Below are 17071 nucleotides of genomic sequence, written 5' to 3' on the forward strand. Positions count from 1 at the left end.
CAGATATGCTAGAAAAGTTGTTGCTGTGAGTCAGATGGTGAGATAGGTGTGTGGGCATGTCACCGGCGTAAGAGCAGTCAGAAAGATGGTGATCGATTGGAGAACATGAGAGTAGTGTGGTTTAAGTGTCTTAATATTCAAGAACTTTCATCACTATCACACCATCATTTGAAGGAGATGGATTCAGATAGAGATAAGGATATAGCCAGGCTATGGTAGTAGAGATCTAAGTTAACACTACGAGTAAGAAAGAAAGTTATTAGTAAGCTAAGGGAAGATAAAATGCGTTAATATGTTGGACCGTCGAAGGCTTTTTTTATAGAGTATAATTATATTTATTTATACTAAAAGATAATAATTGCTACTCTGATAGTTACCACCATGTTTGGCCTCCACTCCTAGCGGTTTTGGTGACTGAGGGCAGCTGTCTTCCCATTATGCATGCTGATTAGCTTAGTTGCTTTGCACTACCTGTTAGACCGATAATTATTTCTTATTGGTCTTCACTCATCCAACATGCTCGCATTGGCCTTCTCCTAATTAATTCAGCCAATAATGTGGTCTTCAGCATTTAGAATATCTTGAAGACGATTTAGTCACCTTAGTCTACCACTATTGGTCATCTATCTTCATATGCCTTATATCATGATAGATTTTAATCAAGTCTTGATTTTGTTGGCCTGCTTCTCGTCATGATAGCCAAATTCTACCTCTTTGGCCTTTACCTTCATAGATGGGACCTGTTGTAGCTAAATCCTATCCAACTCAACTTGGATCACGTGATTTCTATTTGCCTTCATCTAACATTGTCCATGTGGTGATTACCTAAGACCTTTAGCTACGTTGTTGAAACGGGGTGTAAACACTCACCTAATGAAGTCCCATGATGAGACAAGCACAGTTCTTCGCTATAGCTATTACCTTCTTTGGTTCGTCTTGAGGTTTGTAATCTCAGTACCAGATCCTATATCAACGCCCACCTGGTACACCTCGTACCAAGTGTTGGTATTGTACATATCTCGGTATCGACACTGGACATGAGGGGGCATATGAAGCCTCCACAACCTACTCTATGCTACATTGCATCCCTTACCAAGTGATACAGCTTGAGATCACAAAGCTTTGTTATTCCATATATGTTTCCTCTATTTTATTCTCTTCTCCTTTTGTTTGTCCTTTTCTTCTCCTTATCCTAACCTTTCCTTTTTTTTCTCTTGAAATCTTTTCCCCCAATATCCTATTTTTTCCTCCATAGCCCTGATCTAACAAGTCCTTGAAATTCGTGCTTGGATTCTATAATTGCTTTTTAAACATGGCCAACATCTTTCTTGATCAAGTTGGTACTCCCCTCTTTCTAGATGTCACAGTGACAAAGTTGCTTACAGGTCACTCGAATAGGAAATGAAATTAAACAAATAAGGACACCTATTCAAGGGTGTCTACTTAAATCAATCCATATCACCTACTGCTCTACTTTAATATCTAGAACATAATCTTGATATGTTTTAGCTAGAATTTTAGTTATTTATGAATAATTGAAACATGCTGAAATCAACTCTCATTTTTTCTTTTGTTTGAACTCTTTCATTTGCCTATGACCAGTCTAGCAAGCAACAAGAAAAATTTGATACTACCTTTCACTTTCATTAGCTAAGAGGTAAGCTCCATGTCTGTGAAAGAACATGAGTTTTAAAGTGCAAATACTAAGTTGAACTATGGTTTGCATGAATATACTACATTATTGCATCCATAATGGATTCATATTATTATTTCATGCAAGGAACGCTGTATCGGCCTGAATTGCTCGATACATCTCGTATCAAATCGTATCGGGGTGGAATCAGTTTGGCCTTGTTTTTCGAGAAATAGGTTGAATCAGTCCGATTAGGGCTAGTACGCAGTCGAACCGCCTGATATGAGCTAGTTTGGGTCGGTTCACCAATCGCCCTAATAAGAGTGATGGTAAATGGCCTTAAAAGGCTCTTCCGAGCATTTTTAAGCCATTTCCTCTTCTTTTCGACATCCGTCCCTCAAAAAATCAAAAAATGGCCCAAAAACAAGAGGAAACGTCAGATTAGAGGCATGTAACCTTCTTATCTCCCCTCCTTTTTTTTGGAGGTTGGAAATTCTTCGAAACTAGTAAAACAAGGGGAGATCATGTTAAAATTTTTGATTTTGGCATGATTTTATTGTATATTGTAGATTTATAGATGATCTACACAATGACGCTAAAATTATTAATTTTTATTAAGTATATAATTTTTAAATTGAAAGATATATTTTTAGATTAAAAAAATATTTAAAATTTTAAAAAATAACTGCAAAATCAGAATGTTATTTAGGGGCATGTAAGCTACTTTCAATATAAAGTGTCCATTTATGAAAGTTTTCGCACAACATGCACATAGTAGTCTAGGTCTAAATTTGAAAAAAAAATGATAAATAAATAGCTTTTCATGTATGCCTAAGGGCTTAGAAAAATATATGTAGGTTTGCGAACTCAGTATTGAAACCCGTGCTAGTTGCCAATCGATATCGTACCGTATCATACTGTATCATACCGTATCGGATATAAAAAATCAAAAAATTTCATCCAATAGCACAAAAAAATCAGACCGAACTAGATCGAATCGGCCCCAAACCGTACCGAATCGGATCAAACCATCCGGTATCGGGTGGTTTGGGCCGATATCGTATCGAACCTATCGGTTCGGTCTGATTTAGATTATTTTTCGAAAATTCGACTTGAATTGGACTAATTTTTCATCGATATGGTACGGTATAGGATGTACCGGCCAATTCGGGCTGAAATAGAATACCATGAAGGGTTCTACATGGATCTGTGCTCTAATTAATTTTTTGAATTTAAAATATTTTAGATTAAATAATTAATAAAAATATGAAATTAATACAAAAAATTATGTAAAATTAGTACTACATATTAGATAATTTAGAAGTTTTTTATAAGGCACAAAACATATTTTTTCAAAATTTATGATATTTAAAATCATTTTTAATAAAAAAATTAATGAAAAGTAGAAATAATTATTAAAGATTATAATTATGTATTACATAATTTAGAAGCATTTTTTGAATTAGAAATTATATTTTTCTTAAAATAATAAAATTTTATTATATTTATAAAATTATTAAACTCTCATGCTTCTTAATCTTGCAAGAATGGATCCATTAAGGACTCAGAGCATGACATTTGTTGGAACAATGGATAAATGCTCTTGGATTGGCACTGTTGGGAATGCAACTGGTGCAATGTAAAATTTAAAGGAGGTATAATTAGGTTGAAGCAACATTTGACTGATGGTTATCTTGATGTAGCTATATACCAAAAATATCCATACGTCCAAGTCCAATATTTGATGAGGAAGCATTTCACTGATTTCAAAGTAGTGAAGGAGAAAGCTTCAAAGAAGAAGATGGAGGTGGGCCATCCAGCTGTAGAGCCACCTTTCTATCCCTCTAGAGAGTTAGAAGAGTCCTCCACTCTAGATGATGAGGCACAGATCCAAACTATCACTGATGCGAGTTTGGAAGATTAGTAATAGTTTGAGGAGTTGGCCAGGCACAGTGCTTGATATGTCGTTACACTGAGTTTGGGTTGGGACTCCGCAACCATCTGGAAAAGTTAGCGTTCAGGAGGATCTCAGTTAGGGAGAGCATCAGTAGAGGCAATAGTCGTATTACATTTATATTGAGAGCTTTCGACAGTGAGAAGTCCAGAGATATTCCATCCAGAGCCACTATCCGCGATTTGGATCCACATGCCTTCTCCAACAAAGATTCGAAGCAATAGAGGATTGATAGTATATTGAAGGACAGAAAAAAGATATATTGTGAGTTATTCGATTCTGGTTTCACTTCCACTATATCCCAGCGAATGTGGTAGACAACATATACTATCGCTTTGCCATTGCATCCATATAGACTGCTGGACTGGATGTAGATCCTCCAAGACCAAAGGATGTCTATGGTAATCTTCTTGACAATGAGTTAGAAAAATGGATTGCATCCTGTCATAATAAGTGGCCTACATATGGAGCGATGGTGATGTGTGATAGTTGGATCGGTCCTACTAGATCGAGCATCATCAACTTTCTGAGATACTATAATGAAAAAATATTTTTTCATAAGTCAAATGATGCTTCTGATCCAATGCACAACGCTATGTACATCTTGAGATTAATAGAAAAGGTGATTGATTAGATAGGAGAGCATAATGCCATGCAGGTTATCATCAATAATGGGCCATGGTACAAGGTTGTAGGAGAGATTCTGATGGAGTGGTGACTATAGATTTACTGGATCCCATGTACTGCATATTGTATCGACTTTATGTTGATAGATATTGGAAACTTTCGTAGTGTGCAGTAGACAGTGGAGGCAGCACAGAGTTTCACAAGATTCATCTACAACCACATGTGAGTTCTATCGTTGATGTGGAGATACGCAGGGAGAGAGATCCTGAGACCAAATGTGATATGATTTGTTATGAACTACATAGCACTTGATAGTTTTTTTGATAAGAAAGCAGGTCTGCATCAGATATTTATCAGTGTCAAGTGGCAGGAGAGTAGTTATGCGAGAGCCAGTATTGAAGAAAGTCGTGTCAAGGACTTAGCGATGAGGTAGACACTTTGGTTAAGGGTCGAGAAGATAGTAAAGGATATTAAGCCTTTATATGAGGTGTTTCAGGTTGTGGATAGAGAGACCCCCATGTGGGCTTCTTATATCATATGATGCAGAGTACAAATAATCAAATCAGGGTGGCAGATCCAAAACATGTCTAGAAATACATTAGCATCATTAAGTGACGGTGGGATTACTAGATGGATAGGGATTTGCATCTAGCAAATAAGAAAGAAATCAACAATGCTTTGAAAATTACTACTTTTGCACTTATACAACTTTATATAAATAATACAAAATCAATCTGTAGCTTACTATCTAAATCCGAAATTTTAATACATCGTACCTGGGATAGAATGGATGAGGAGTTTTTGACCGCCCTACATAATGTGATATATAAGATGGAGTCTGATTTAGAAACCACAGCTGTGTCTGGAATAGGTAAGTTAGATTAAGTGGTATGTTTTTGTTAACTCTATCTTCAACCAGTACCAAGTATATTTTTTACTGACAAAAATGTTTTATGAGGGCAGCAAAAGTTTTGGAGGCAAATCAGTGGTCCTAATCAAACACGATGAATTTTGGTAGATTAGATACTAATGACAACAACTCTTACTTAATGTTGTATAGCTACTGTTATGATACATTATGATACAGTCTTATATGTGATTTTTCTTAGTGCTTTTGCAGTTAAATAGTGGATTCATTTTGGTTTATTGAGAATAAATTTGAAGCAACTTGCCATCTTGATCCTCTTTTAGACAGTCTCCTCGAGTGGCTATCAGTGCAGTTGGTCAATCTTCATCCTCATCCACAGCAAGCAAAGGAACCGATTGACAGACTTCTTAATGACCTTGTATATGTTCACTATAATATGAAGTTGAGGCTAAAATGCATTCAAAAAGAAGTTGAGCTACAGTACTTGGATTGGACTGTTGATGCATTAGTTCATGATTGCGAAGATCTAATGATCGGATGGGTTGTGGGTTGCAGCGCGAGCCAGAGCTTGATGAGTCAAGATTGCCTTCATGATCAACCAGTTTTGTAGCTAGCGAGGCTAGGATGGATGTTGATAGGTTATTGGCAACATTCCACATAGGCTTCCAATTGATCAGCCACAAGTAGAGGGATCACTAGGGAGTCATTCATTGGGTGACTTCATGTCCGAGATATCCTCGTAGAGATTTGATCGAGAGATGCTTAGATGAGATCGGTACTTTACACGGTCATCTCAGAAAGTAGGGTGACATCCATCCTCGTGGCATAGCTAGCTAGAGCAAGGCAGAAAAGGAGTGTAGGCAACTGTTCCGCATAGAGACAGAAAAAGGAAAGATAGTCACAACCCCAATGGAGAGAGTGGAGTTAGTTCACTTAGGTTCAAACATCAAGAAGAACAAGGATGATACTTCTGAAGGTACTGGATCTGATGGTCAGAAAGAAAGTGGAGGACAAGAGATTATCGTATATGAGACAGCCATAGGATAGTCTTCGATTCATTAGCGAGTCCCAGTTTATGTATGCCACACAAGATAGGAATCATGATGCATGAGCTAGTAGACCCCGCAAGAGTATGATTGAATATAGGCGATGGGCCCTTTAAGGTCATTTAGGATACAATGCAATTGTGGATGACTTGCACATGGAGTAGGACTTATGGATGTATCAGGTTTATTATCATATTCTAGATCCTATTGCCTGAAGCCATAGACAGCTTATGATTCATATGGATATGGGTATGATATATCCGAGGTATCATCTTCTAATGGCTACTACTCTACGCAGCCTGGAGCATTTTCTTGTGGGTTGGATTTGGCTATCGGTGTATTCGGATGGATCCTTTCACAGCCATACTATCAGTTCAAAGACACATCTTAGAGCCAGTATTTCAGCGAGAGATCTGAGATTGGTTATAATCCAATACATATACCTTGTGGGATGAGCATACAAGACTATAATGCCACTTGGATAGGGGGATGAGCTGATGTTTCTTTTGATTATGCAGATGATCGGATATTTATGAGTGACATCGATGCTCGATGAGATTCTAGATCTCGGTATATATATTTTAAATCCATGCAATCGATTGTACCATTTTAGAGTTATATATTATTAATTGATTTCAGCATATTGGAGTTCAATAATACCTAGTCCTTGTAAGATTGCCCCTAAAGATTAGTGTCACGCATGATTAAGGGTGTACTGGAGTGATAGAAACATCAAATATCATCAAAAAATATTAATGTGGGCCTAAATCCAAAACAAATTACTAGAGACCATAAAAACCCAAAAAGTTGATGTGCCAATTTGAAATGGGAATGCCAAGCCATGCCATGTGTCGGTACGGTACCGAACCGGTTGCTGACTGATAGAAGTCCCAATACCGGTTCAGCGATCCTTGATTTCATGCTTCCAAAACTTACTCCTTTGGTTACTTCCAAGATTCATCTGTTGTCTCAAATCTCCATCGATCCCTTTGTCGCTTTTTCTTTATCTTGCCATGGTTATGGTATAGCACATGAAAACTTATAACTTATATGGTATATACTATTTTGCTGATTCTGCTTGATTGTGTATTTGGCTTACTGTTATGTCATAGATATTTGCTGTATGCTATTAAAGTGGTCAAGTTAAAATATCTTTTGTGTACTGCATTGTTAACATTTAATTTCTAGCTTTTCTTTTTCCCTTGGAAGCTAACTATCCTTTGTCCTTGCTCCAGATGTTAAAATAGTGAAATTTAGAAATGTGTTGGAAGGAACCACCGACCAGATATCTTCTCTAATCGTTCTGATACATTCTTACAAGTTCATTGCCTCTAAAGGTATATCTTTCTGTTAACTTTGTTGAAGTTGTTTTATGTTCCTTTAATTCTTGTTGGCCGGATCTGTTCTATCTTGGTTAATATGCAATATGTCAGCACCATCAATGCTTTCGTACTTTATCATTGTTATACAAAATGGTAAATTAGTAACAAAATTGGAAATGTGCCTTCTTGCTGTATCAAGTTTTCACGACCAAGTTATAGAATTAGAATCATGATTATCTTTGAAAGGTGCAATAAAAAAAAATATTTCCTGATAGCCTTTGCTCATTGGAACCATGCTTTATGTGTTAATGCTTGTGCCCTAACAGAATAAAAAATGCATATGTAATTTTAGACATTTTGTTCCATGTCTTTGATGTTTATGAATTTTGTATTAGTTTCTGCTGTCAGCACCATTAATGCTTTCATTCTATATCATTGTTATACAAAATGGTAAAATAAATGAGTAAGAAAATTGGAAATGTGCCTTCTTGCTGTATCAAGTTTTCATAACCAAGTTATAGAATTTATGATTATCTTTGAAAGGTGCAATAAAAAGAAATATTTCCTGATAGCCTTTGCTCATTGGAGCCATGCTTTATGTGTTAATGCTTGTGCCCTAACAAAATAAAAAAATGCATATGTAATTTTAGACATTTTGTTCCATTTCTTTGATGTTTATGAATGTTGTATCTGTTTCATTTGCTCAATGAGACAGTTAAGGTCTAATGTGAATTCGAAATACATTTTATGGTATAATTGTGATAATTAAATGTTAAATGTTTAGTACATGTGATTTTAGAGTTATGAGGATGAGGAATGTACTGATGCAATTGCCACAATGTATCTCTATATGTTTAGTTGTGTGTATAATGTCCTTTTATTTTTTACCTATGTGTTCTATATGTTTAGTTGTGTGTATAATCTCCTTTTGTTTTTCACCTATATGTTTCGCAACCTTGTATACCAAGAATTTTTTTTGATAGCTAGGTAGACTTCTTTTTTCATTGTCATGAAGCTTGGCTTTGATAGGGTTAAACACAAATCGGTTTTGAAGGTCTAGTTAGAGACTTTGGTGTTTTTTGGTAGATCCGCTGAAGATTTTGAGTTAGTACCATGGTTTTAAATCCTATGGGATGAGTCAATCCCAATTTTTCCTTGGAATGGTAAGCACCACCATCGTGTCATGTCTTGACACTTGGGAGGGGCGTTATTCTGGGATGCACCTATTGGGAAATTGGGATGAAGGTGGGACAGTCCCATCCTAAACTTGGGATGATGGGGGACCAATCCCATCCTTGACTTTTGGGATGATACCCCATCTTGGCGCCCCACAAGATGTCCCACTAGGATTTGAAACCTCAGTTAGTGCTACAGTTCCACTAGCAGGAGAGCTGCATGTATTTGTGTCCAAAGGACTAGGAGAATTTGGGATAAATTACCATTTTTGATGGAATACATCTAGAGTGTTGGTGGATTGGCTCATGCTACTTGGAGGTAGTGGAAAGCTCGTTTTATTAGCTTAGATATGGAGGAAGGGTAGTGTTCACAGATGCACTAAAGGGTGTAAAAGCTTTAGGAAGTTTACCTTAGTGGGATATTTTGTGGGAATGAAGGCAAAGTGCAATTCCCTTCTAAACGTTTCAAGATGGGTTGATGATTTTTTCTAAGGGGGGTTAGGGGCATTCAAAACCAAATGAATTCTTCCGCTTCTGGTTCTTTCTTCGTGAGGAATAGGGATGACCATGGATCTATGGTGATTGGTACTTGGAAAGTGGCTTTGAATGGTGAAGGTGTGAAGAAGCTCTGTTAAGCTTGCTTGACATTTGGCTGAGATTCAGTTTTGAGCAAGGGCTATGATTAGAAGACTATCCAATGCCATCTGAATGCCTATGCATGTGTACTAGTAAATAATTAATAGGTTGATGATAGCGTTGCATCGGTGTCTATAAAAGTTGATGCAATGGAGGCCCTTTCAGAGATTGTCCATTGACCTGCGTTATGTGAAATGTACGTTGTATATGGCATCATATATTTGCTTGAGTTGACCAAGTATTATTCCCGAAGAAAGCAGCCCTTGCTAGATCTTAGGTCTTCGTGGGATTAGATTCAGAGATGCTATTGGGTGATCAGGGTCCTTATGGTTAGAGATAAATAGGACAAGTGTTAGTTCGGTTGTCTTGCTCATGATCTCAATGCAGGACACACAGGACGGCAAGATGGGAGGACCCTCAAGGGATCGAGGTTCTGCACCCAACATAGATCCTGATTTCTCAAGGAAATGGGTCAGCACTTGCGAGATGCCCCTTGTCCTAGTGAGATTTAAAGCATGTTTTTAATAGTGTCAGGGAATTCTTTTGAAGTAGAGAGAGAAGAAAATTTTTACTAATATAAGGCTCCATTGAATGTAACAACCAACTTATCATGGTCAGGTTTTCGCTTTCCCAATCATTATGGGATGGATTACCTGATTGTGGCTTCTTAATAGACCCTTTTGTGTAATCCAACTTGATAGTTGTTGATAAAGGTTATACACGATTATGCCTTTTCCAAATAATTCTTTTTGTTCAACTAAATCATGGTGATCATCAGATTTGGATGGTCAAAGTGACTGCTTACTAATCCTAAGGCCACCTTATGATAGTCTCCCAGCTTAAGAATAAGTATAATATTAAGAAATCAGAGGCATAAATAATAATTATGGTCAAGTAGAAAACATAACATCACCTTCATATCTGTTTTGAATCTTGTCTTCACATGATCTGACCAGATCCAATCTTCTATTCTCACAACTTTATCAGCAGCATTGCAAATCCAATCTGCTCTAACCAAAAAAAAAAAAAGAAACACTTTCCCATAGTGCGAAGGTTGATCACAGCAAAAGCCACTTTTATATCCTTGTCTTTGCTCTCACCTTGGTTAAATATTGATCAGCTTAGAGACTATGAGTAAAAGAGAGAAGAGAAGAAGAATAAATGTTGAGATGAGAAGAGGAGATAGAGGAGAAAGAAGAAATGTGGAACGAAAAGATAAAGGAAATGGTCTATAAGAGGAGAGATTGATATTGTTCTCTTCTCATCACTAGTCTTTATATATTGTGGTCTGATTGAAGATAGATATGACTCGAATTATAGGTGGCAATACACAGTCATATTAATTATAGATAGTTACAAATTACAATCAAGCAATGTAAATAAGGGAAAGTTATAAAAAGCAACATGTCAAATAAGAAGCATGAATCAGGTACAAATTCTTTCTTTTTAGATAAGGCTTACTATACTTTGTTCTATAGGTATGTATTCTATTTTTTTTGTTGCAACTTTAACGATATTTATTATACATAATTGTTTAGAGTTTATCAATTATCATCAGTATTTCCAGTACATGTAAAGCTGAAAGCAGATTAGATGCAAGATAACATTGGTATATCCACATTAGTATCCATATTTATTCAGCATATACAAATACCAATTCAAATATTTAATGGGTACCAAAATTTGTATTTTTGATCAATCATCATTGGTAAGATGAACTGATTACAAAATAATATAGTTATGTTTGCTTATGACTATGTCATATAACCATATTTCATCCTATTTTCCAAAGAATAAGAAATGAGAGATAAAAAGAAATGATGTTCATCATGAACCAAGTTGCTTTACTCATGCCTTGTTTTTATGTGTATGTGGAGATACCAGCTATCTACATTTCAACAAGCTAGTGGAAAGAAAACGAGTAGGAATGTATGCAAAACATGGGCAATCCATTTAGAATATGATATGATGCAAAAGGAAAGCCTACAAAACTGAATATATGACATTCTTGAGGGACCAGAACATAGGACTCTCCTAATGAATCGTAAATATTAAGGAATGAAGAAACTAGCTATCGTGATCATATTTATTTAAGTGGGACCAAGATCATATATTAAGGAGCTTACTTAATGCTTGCTGTTAAAAGAAGGAAAAATATGGCTTGCTTCTCATTTCTCCTCTTCCCTTCTCCCATGATTCCATTTCACAATGCCTAAGGCCCTGGCACCCTGCACTCCTTGTCGAGGTGTATCGTAGCCATGGGTTGAGGGCATGGCTTGCAATACCTGATTGTATAGTTCTGTACTGTGCAAGGTTCATTGTCTTGGTACCGGATCTCATACTGGTGCCAAGTTGTTACTATGTCGGTGTGGGGCTGATTCGATGATGAGTGTCGGTACGCCCCTCGTACAGTAGTTCGGTACCGAACTGGTACGGTATGACATGCCCTGTACAATCTAATATGGCAAGCCTTGGTATTAGGCTTTACTTATGGGATAGTATACTTGTTATGCTCTTTATACTAAGCATTGATATCCTAAGAACAGTACTGTACCGACATTGCACCAGTTGGGTATTGGTGCAAGTACCAAAGTTAATATTGCAAACCTTGGCTTTGGGGCTCTTTCTTTTCCTTCTCTTTGCTTGCTGGCACTTGACCTCTCAGTTTGTCCCCTTAGATTGAACAGCTCCTTGGATTAGGTTTGACATTTTTTCATTGCTATTAATGCTAAGCTTACTAAATTTTCTATCTTTTCCCTTTTACATTCTTCTGTCGTGAATCCTTTGGGCCATTCTCTCTCATCCATTGTCAAAGCTGGTGGCATAAAAGTTTAGGGCAAGGAGAAGAAAAGCTAGTTATACTTAGGTTTGCAGGCTTGTGGTCGCTGATGGCGGTAGTTGGTGCTTTGGGCTTTAAGATGGCAAGTGCGTGAATGTGAATAGGGAAAAAAGAAAACTAGAACATGGTTGGGAATAGAGAAGAGAGGGGAAGGAGCCCTAATCAAGGGCATTGGAGTTGGGACTGGGTGATGAGCAGTTTAGGGTTTTCATTTTCATTATTCTAACTAGATATTTGAATCTAAATCTGAAGAAATATCTAAAATATGTATTAGGAAGCCGAATACATATCCAAATCTAGACTTGATAAAGATTTGTATATTGGTGTCCAACCTGATTCAGATATGGAATTGGATTGGATCAGATTTCATCCAATATTTTTTCATCCCTAACTTTGGACTTTATATGAATATAAACATGGAATCTTGCATTTTGCAAGCTTTAATTAGAGGACAATTTTCAAAGGTCTGATAAAATAATAGGATATAGTTTTCATTCTAGGCCATGAAAGATACATTCAATTTAAGTTTCTTTAAGAGATTATTTGCTTGTGATTACATCATGCAATGAATGCCAATTATTATGTAATATAATTTTCAATGCTTGAATGTAACTATCATGCCCCCAACCCGAGATTGCGAGTGATAAGCTCGCGATGTTGTCGTTAGGACATCGTGATTATCAAATTAAATCTGACTTCAATAAAAATAAAAAACACGTAGAGAGTAGCGAGTCGGGTCGAATCCACAAAGAAAGCAGTATTTTGATTTGAAATCTTTGATTTTATAAAAAATAAAATAAAATTTTGAGGAAAGCAATTTAAGTCGGAAAACAGAAATTAAAAGTGCGACAAATAAATCAGGTACTAAGATTTACTATTTAAATCCTAACTTCTATTTGTAATAAAAATAAATAACAGAAATTTAAAGAGCATAAAAATAAATTGGTACTAAGATTTACTAATTAGATCTTAGTATTTACTTGTAATAAAAATAAAGAGTAGAAATTTAAAGTGCAATAAAATAAATTTTGTATTAATTGAAATTGAAATTCAATTATAAGAAATTAAAAAAAAATAATAAAATAAAATAAAACTGTAACAAAGATCTGAAGTTGATCGGTGCAGTCGTGTCAGAAAGATGGTTGACGATCTCTCCTTCCTTCGTATTTCGTGGAGCGAACTGGCTTCTCTTCTTTTCCTTGGATCTCTAAATCTCTTTAATTTTTTTTATTTTTTTATTTTTTCACTATTTTTTTCTTATTTTTGGATTTTCTTATTTATAGATGAATTTTTCATCTTTTTCTAGTAGAAAATGGAGTTCTAAAATCCCTCAAAATGTGTCCACCCCGCGTACAATTTTTTTGGCCATCGAATCTTGTTTGGACGCACGAGATCAGCCCAAAAATCACCGTCCAGCGCCTAATCAAAGTCGGATTCAATGCTGGCCGTCGGATCATTCATTAGATTGGCTTCGGACCGTCGGATCGCACCAAAAAAACTCTTGTTTAGTTCTCCCACCGACAACCAACCACAGTCGTCTGATTGTGCTTCAAACTTATTTGGATCGTTGGATCACACGTTTGAAGTGGGCCACCACCGCTGGATATGGATTGGAGCTTCCTCAGCCGTCCGATCGCGTGTTTGGCGCGATTTCAACCGTTCGATTGAGCACAACTCAACCGCCCGCCATGAGCCACGACAAAGATTGTGATCCACTATGCTGTGGATCGTGACTCAAATTCTGTGGACCGAGCGGCTGGTCCACCGTGCGTCAAAGGCTTTTTTAAAATAATTTTTAGGTATTTTTGCTTGATTTTGCTCGGATTTTGTGCCTGAAAAATAGAAAAAAATATGAATTAAATTTTTTATTAATTTTTAATTATTTTGGTGCTTAAATTGCTCAATTAGCTTGACATCTATTTTTCATAAATCTGCTTTAATTTTATAATTTTTAAAATTATTTATTTTTGTAAGAAAATCTAATTTATGAAATTAAATTTTTTAGAAGATGTTAACATCATTAATTATCTAAAATAAATGTAAAAATATATGACTTATCACACCCTCCAACTTAAATTTTGCTCGTCCTTGAGTAAAAAAAGAATCTAGAGTTAAGTACTGTTTAACTTAGAGTTTCGAATTTTACTAGATAATTTTCAAAAAGGCCATCGATGTTCAGTAGAGCGTGAGTAAGGTATGTCTTTGGGGTATTAATATTAATCAATGTGGGAGTTAAGCTAAGATCACTAAATCTTTTTTGAATTTTTTTTAAATTGCCCCTACCTTTATCTTCAAATCATTAACCTTAGTATGGACAAGTATATTGTTACTTCCATCGTTCATTTATTTTTTTTAATTATTATTATTATTATTTTTTTAATATTGTACTGCTATTGAGTGTCTTAATCCCTTAAGCTTTCTGTTTGATTCGATTTTTTTTTTTTATATATGAAGAAACGTATAGTTACCCTACACAAGCCCATAGGAAGTAAATTCTTTTTTGATGCTGGTAGAAAAATAGGAAAAATAAAGGGTGCATATAAAGAGAAAGAAAAGGAGAGATGTCACCTGACTTAAAAGTCTTTTCAAAATTACTTCTTCCTCCAACTTAGCCAATATTGTCTTCAAATCTTCACAAAAGATACTAAGCAAGACTCGATTAACCTAAACAAAATGCAAAAGATATTAAAAAACAGAAACTGGATTGCCTCCCAAAAAGCACTAAGTTGATCGTCTTCAGCCAGATTAATGCAGATTCTTTCACCTACCCCATGTCGAATATTGGATTGACAAATTCTAGTGGGTAAGGTGGGTGAGGTGAATCAAACAGGATGTTCACCTTTTGGACTTGAATTTCTTCAATGGGCTCATTTAGAAAATCATCTTTTATTAATTTTAAGAAAAAATCGGATTCAACTATTTCATCTATTAATTCAACTACCAAACAGTTTTTCTCTTTTTGAATGTACTTTGAGGCATTAAAAATATTAATTTTCTTTTTTTGATCCCCAAAAGAAATGTCCATGGCTCATGTTTTATAATTGATATTAGTATTGACAGTGGCTAGGAATGGACAACCTAAAATTATGAGATTCTGATTTAGCTTATGGAATGGTTCTATATCAAATACGAGGAAGTCTACTGAAAAATAACATTGATTTACTCTAACTAAGACATCCTCAATCAGACCATGTGGCATTTTTACTGATCTATCAGCTAATTGCAGAATGGCTGACGTGAGTTTCAGTTCTCCAATCCCAAATGTTTCATAGATCGAGATTGGAAGTAGGTTCACACTAGCTCCTAAATCTAACAGAGCTCGGTCAAAGGTGATGCCTCCTATAATACATGAAATCAAAAAAGCATCAGGGTCTTTCATTTTCTGAGGCAATGGGTTCAATAGGATTGCACTTGCATCCTCAGACAACATAATTCTCTCTATTGTTTTTGGCTCACGCTTTCGTGTGCAGAGTTCTTTAAAAAATTTAGCGTAAATCGGAATGTGTTGAATCGCATCGAGGAGGGGTAAATTAATATGAACTTGTTTAAGCAATTCCATTAGTTTCTCATTGCGTGCTCCTTTCTTTTTGCAGGAAGAATCGTTTTCTAGGACCGAAAGGAACGGGGCTCTAAGTTTATATGACTCAGATAACTCATCTGCTCTCTTCTTTACTTTATTTTTCTCACTCAAATTAGAACCAACATCAATATCAGTTTCGGGCTCAAGTCTTCTATGTGGTTAATCTCAGTACTAACCTTTATATTATCATTTTGGTTAGTATCAGTACTAGCTTCTCTCACCTAATTTTGATATGGGTTCTTAAAAATCCTACCACTTCTCAGTTCAGTAATTGCGTTGGCATTCTCAAATTGAGGATTCTTAGAGGGGACATTGAATTGATGATTAAATCCAGGTGGTTGGTGGATAATGGGCGGGTTGTTTCTGAGATTTATGATAGGTTGGCTTGGTAATTGACTTGGTTCTCTCCTCATGGTAGACTCAGCTAATTGTTCTATTTATGCTTCTAATCTGATGATAGATTGTTGTTGGATCATAATCAATTGTTGGAGTTGACTAAATCTATCATCGACTAGATTGATCTGTTGAGAAGGTGGGTATGACGGCTGATTGTGATATGGTAGCTGGATAGACTGACTAGGTTGACCTTTATTATAGTCATAATTCTGATATTGGGGTCAATTTTGAAAGTTTTGTACAGGAGGAATTTGGATCTGAGCCTGAGTCTGTTGGGATCTCCAAGAAAAATTGGAGTGGTTCCTCCAATCTGGATTATATATATTTGAGAATGGGTCATTGACAGGCTTGGAGTAACCTTGGACAGCTTGAACTTGTTCTTGGATGAAAGGTGAAAACTGTGCAGCCGTGGAACATTCACTTACATGATGGACTAGGCTAGCACAGATAGAACAGATCTGATAATCGGGAGGTGGTGTGTATTGCGTAGGAGATTGTTGACCAAGAATTAGAAACTGATCTAACTTCTAGGCAAAAAGGCCGACTTTATCTAATTTTTGAGCTATTGGTTCAAGTCAGTCTTAGAACTAGAGTCTGTTTGTTTGATCTCAAAAATTTCGATCCGCTTTTGGTAAGGGATCGATGTTTCATAGAAAGATAATGAAGCATGGTTGATCGAGTTTTCATTCAATATTTCAAACAAGATATAGGCTTCATCCTCACTCTTACTCATGAATGCACCTCCATAAGATGCATCTACCATTTGTCTATACTGGTCACCTAAACCCTCATAAAAAGTTTGAACAATTTGCCACTTAGACCATGGTGTGCATTTTCTAAGAAGTTTCTTAAGTCTTTCCCATGATTCATGAATTTATTCTTCGGGAAGCTGAGCAAATCCAGTGATGGCTCGCCTCATAGTGTTGGTTCGACCTATGGGATAGAATTTCTTAAGAAACTTATGCTGTATTTCAGTCCAAGTTCGGATCGATCTT

At 36.0% G+C, this 17071-nt stretch overlaps 1 protein-coding gene across 1 annotated transcript in view; it reads left to right on the forward strand.

The window, feature by feature from the left end:
* LOC105060917 (uncharacterized) overlaps positions 1-17071 on the forward strand; it is a 70525-nt gene that overhangs the window by 39501 nt on the left and 13953 nt on the right. The window contains exon 5 of the mRNA XM_019845920.3: positions 7364-7465. Coding sequence (XP_019701479.2) covers positions 7364-7465 — 102 coding nt within the window. The remainder of the gene's footprint in view (positions 1-7363; positions 7466-17071) is intronic.

Source organism: Elaeis guineensis, chromosome 13, assembly GCF_000442705.2.
Source record: "Elaeis guineensis isolate ETL-2024a chromosome 13, EG11, whole genome shotgun sequence".
In the NCBI taxonomy this organism is placed as follows: Eukaryota; Viridiplantae; Streptophyta; class Magnoliopsida; order Arecales; family Arecaceae; genus Elaeis; species Elaeis guineensis.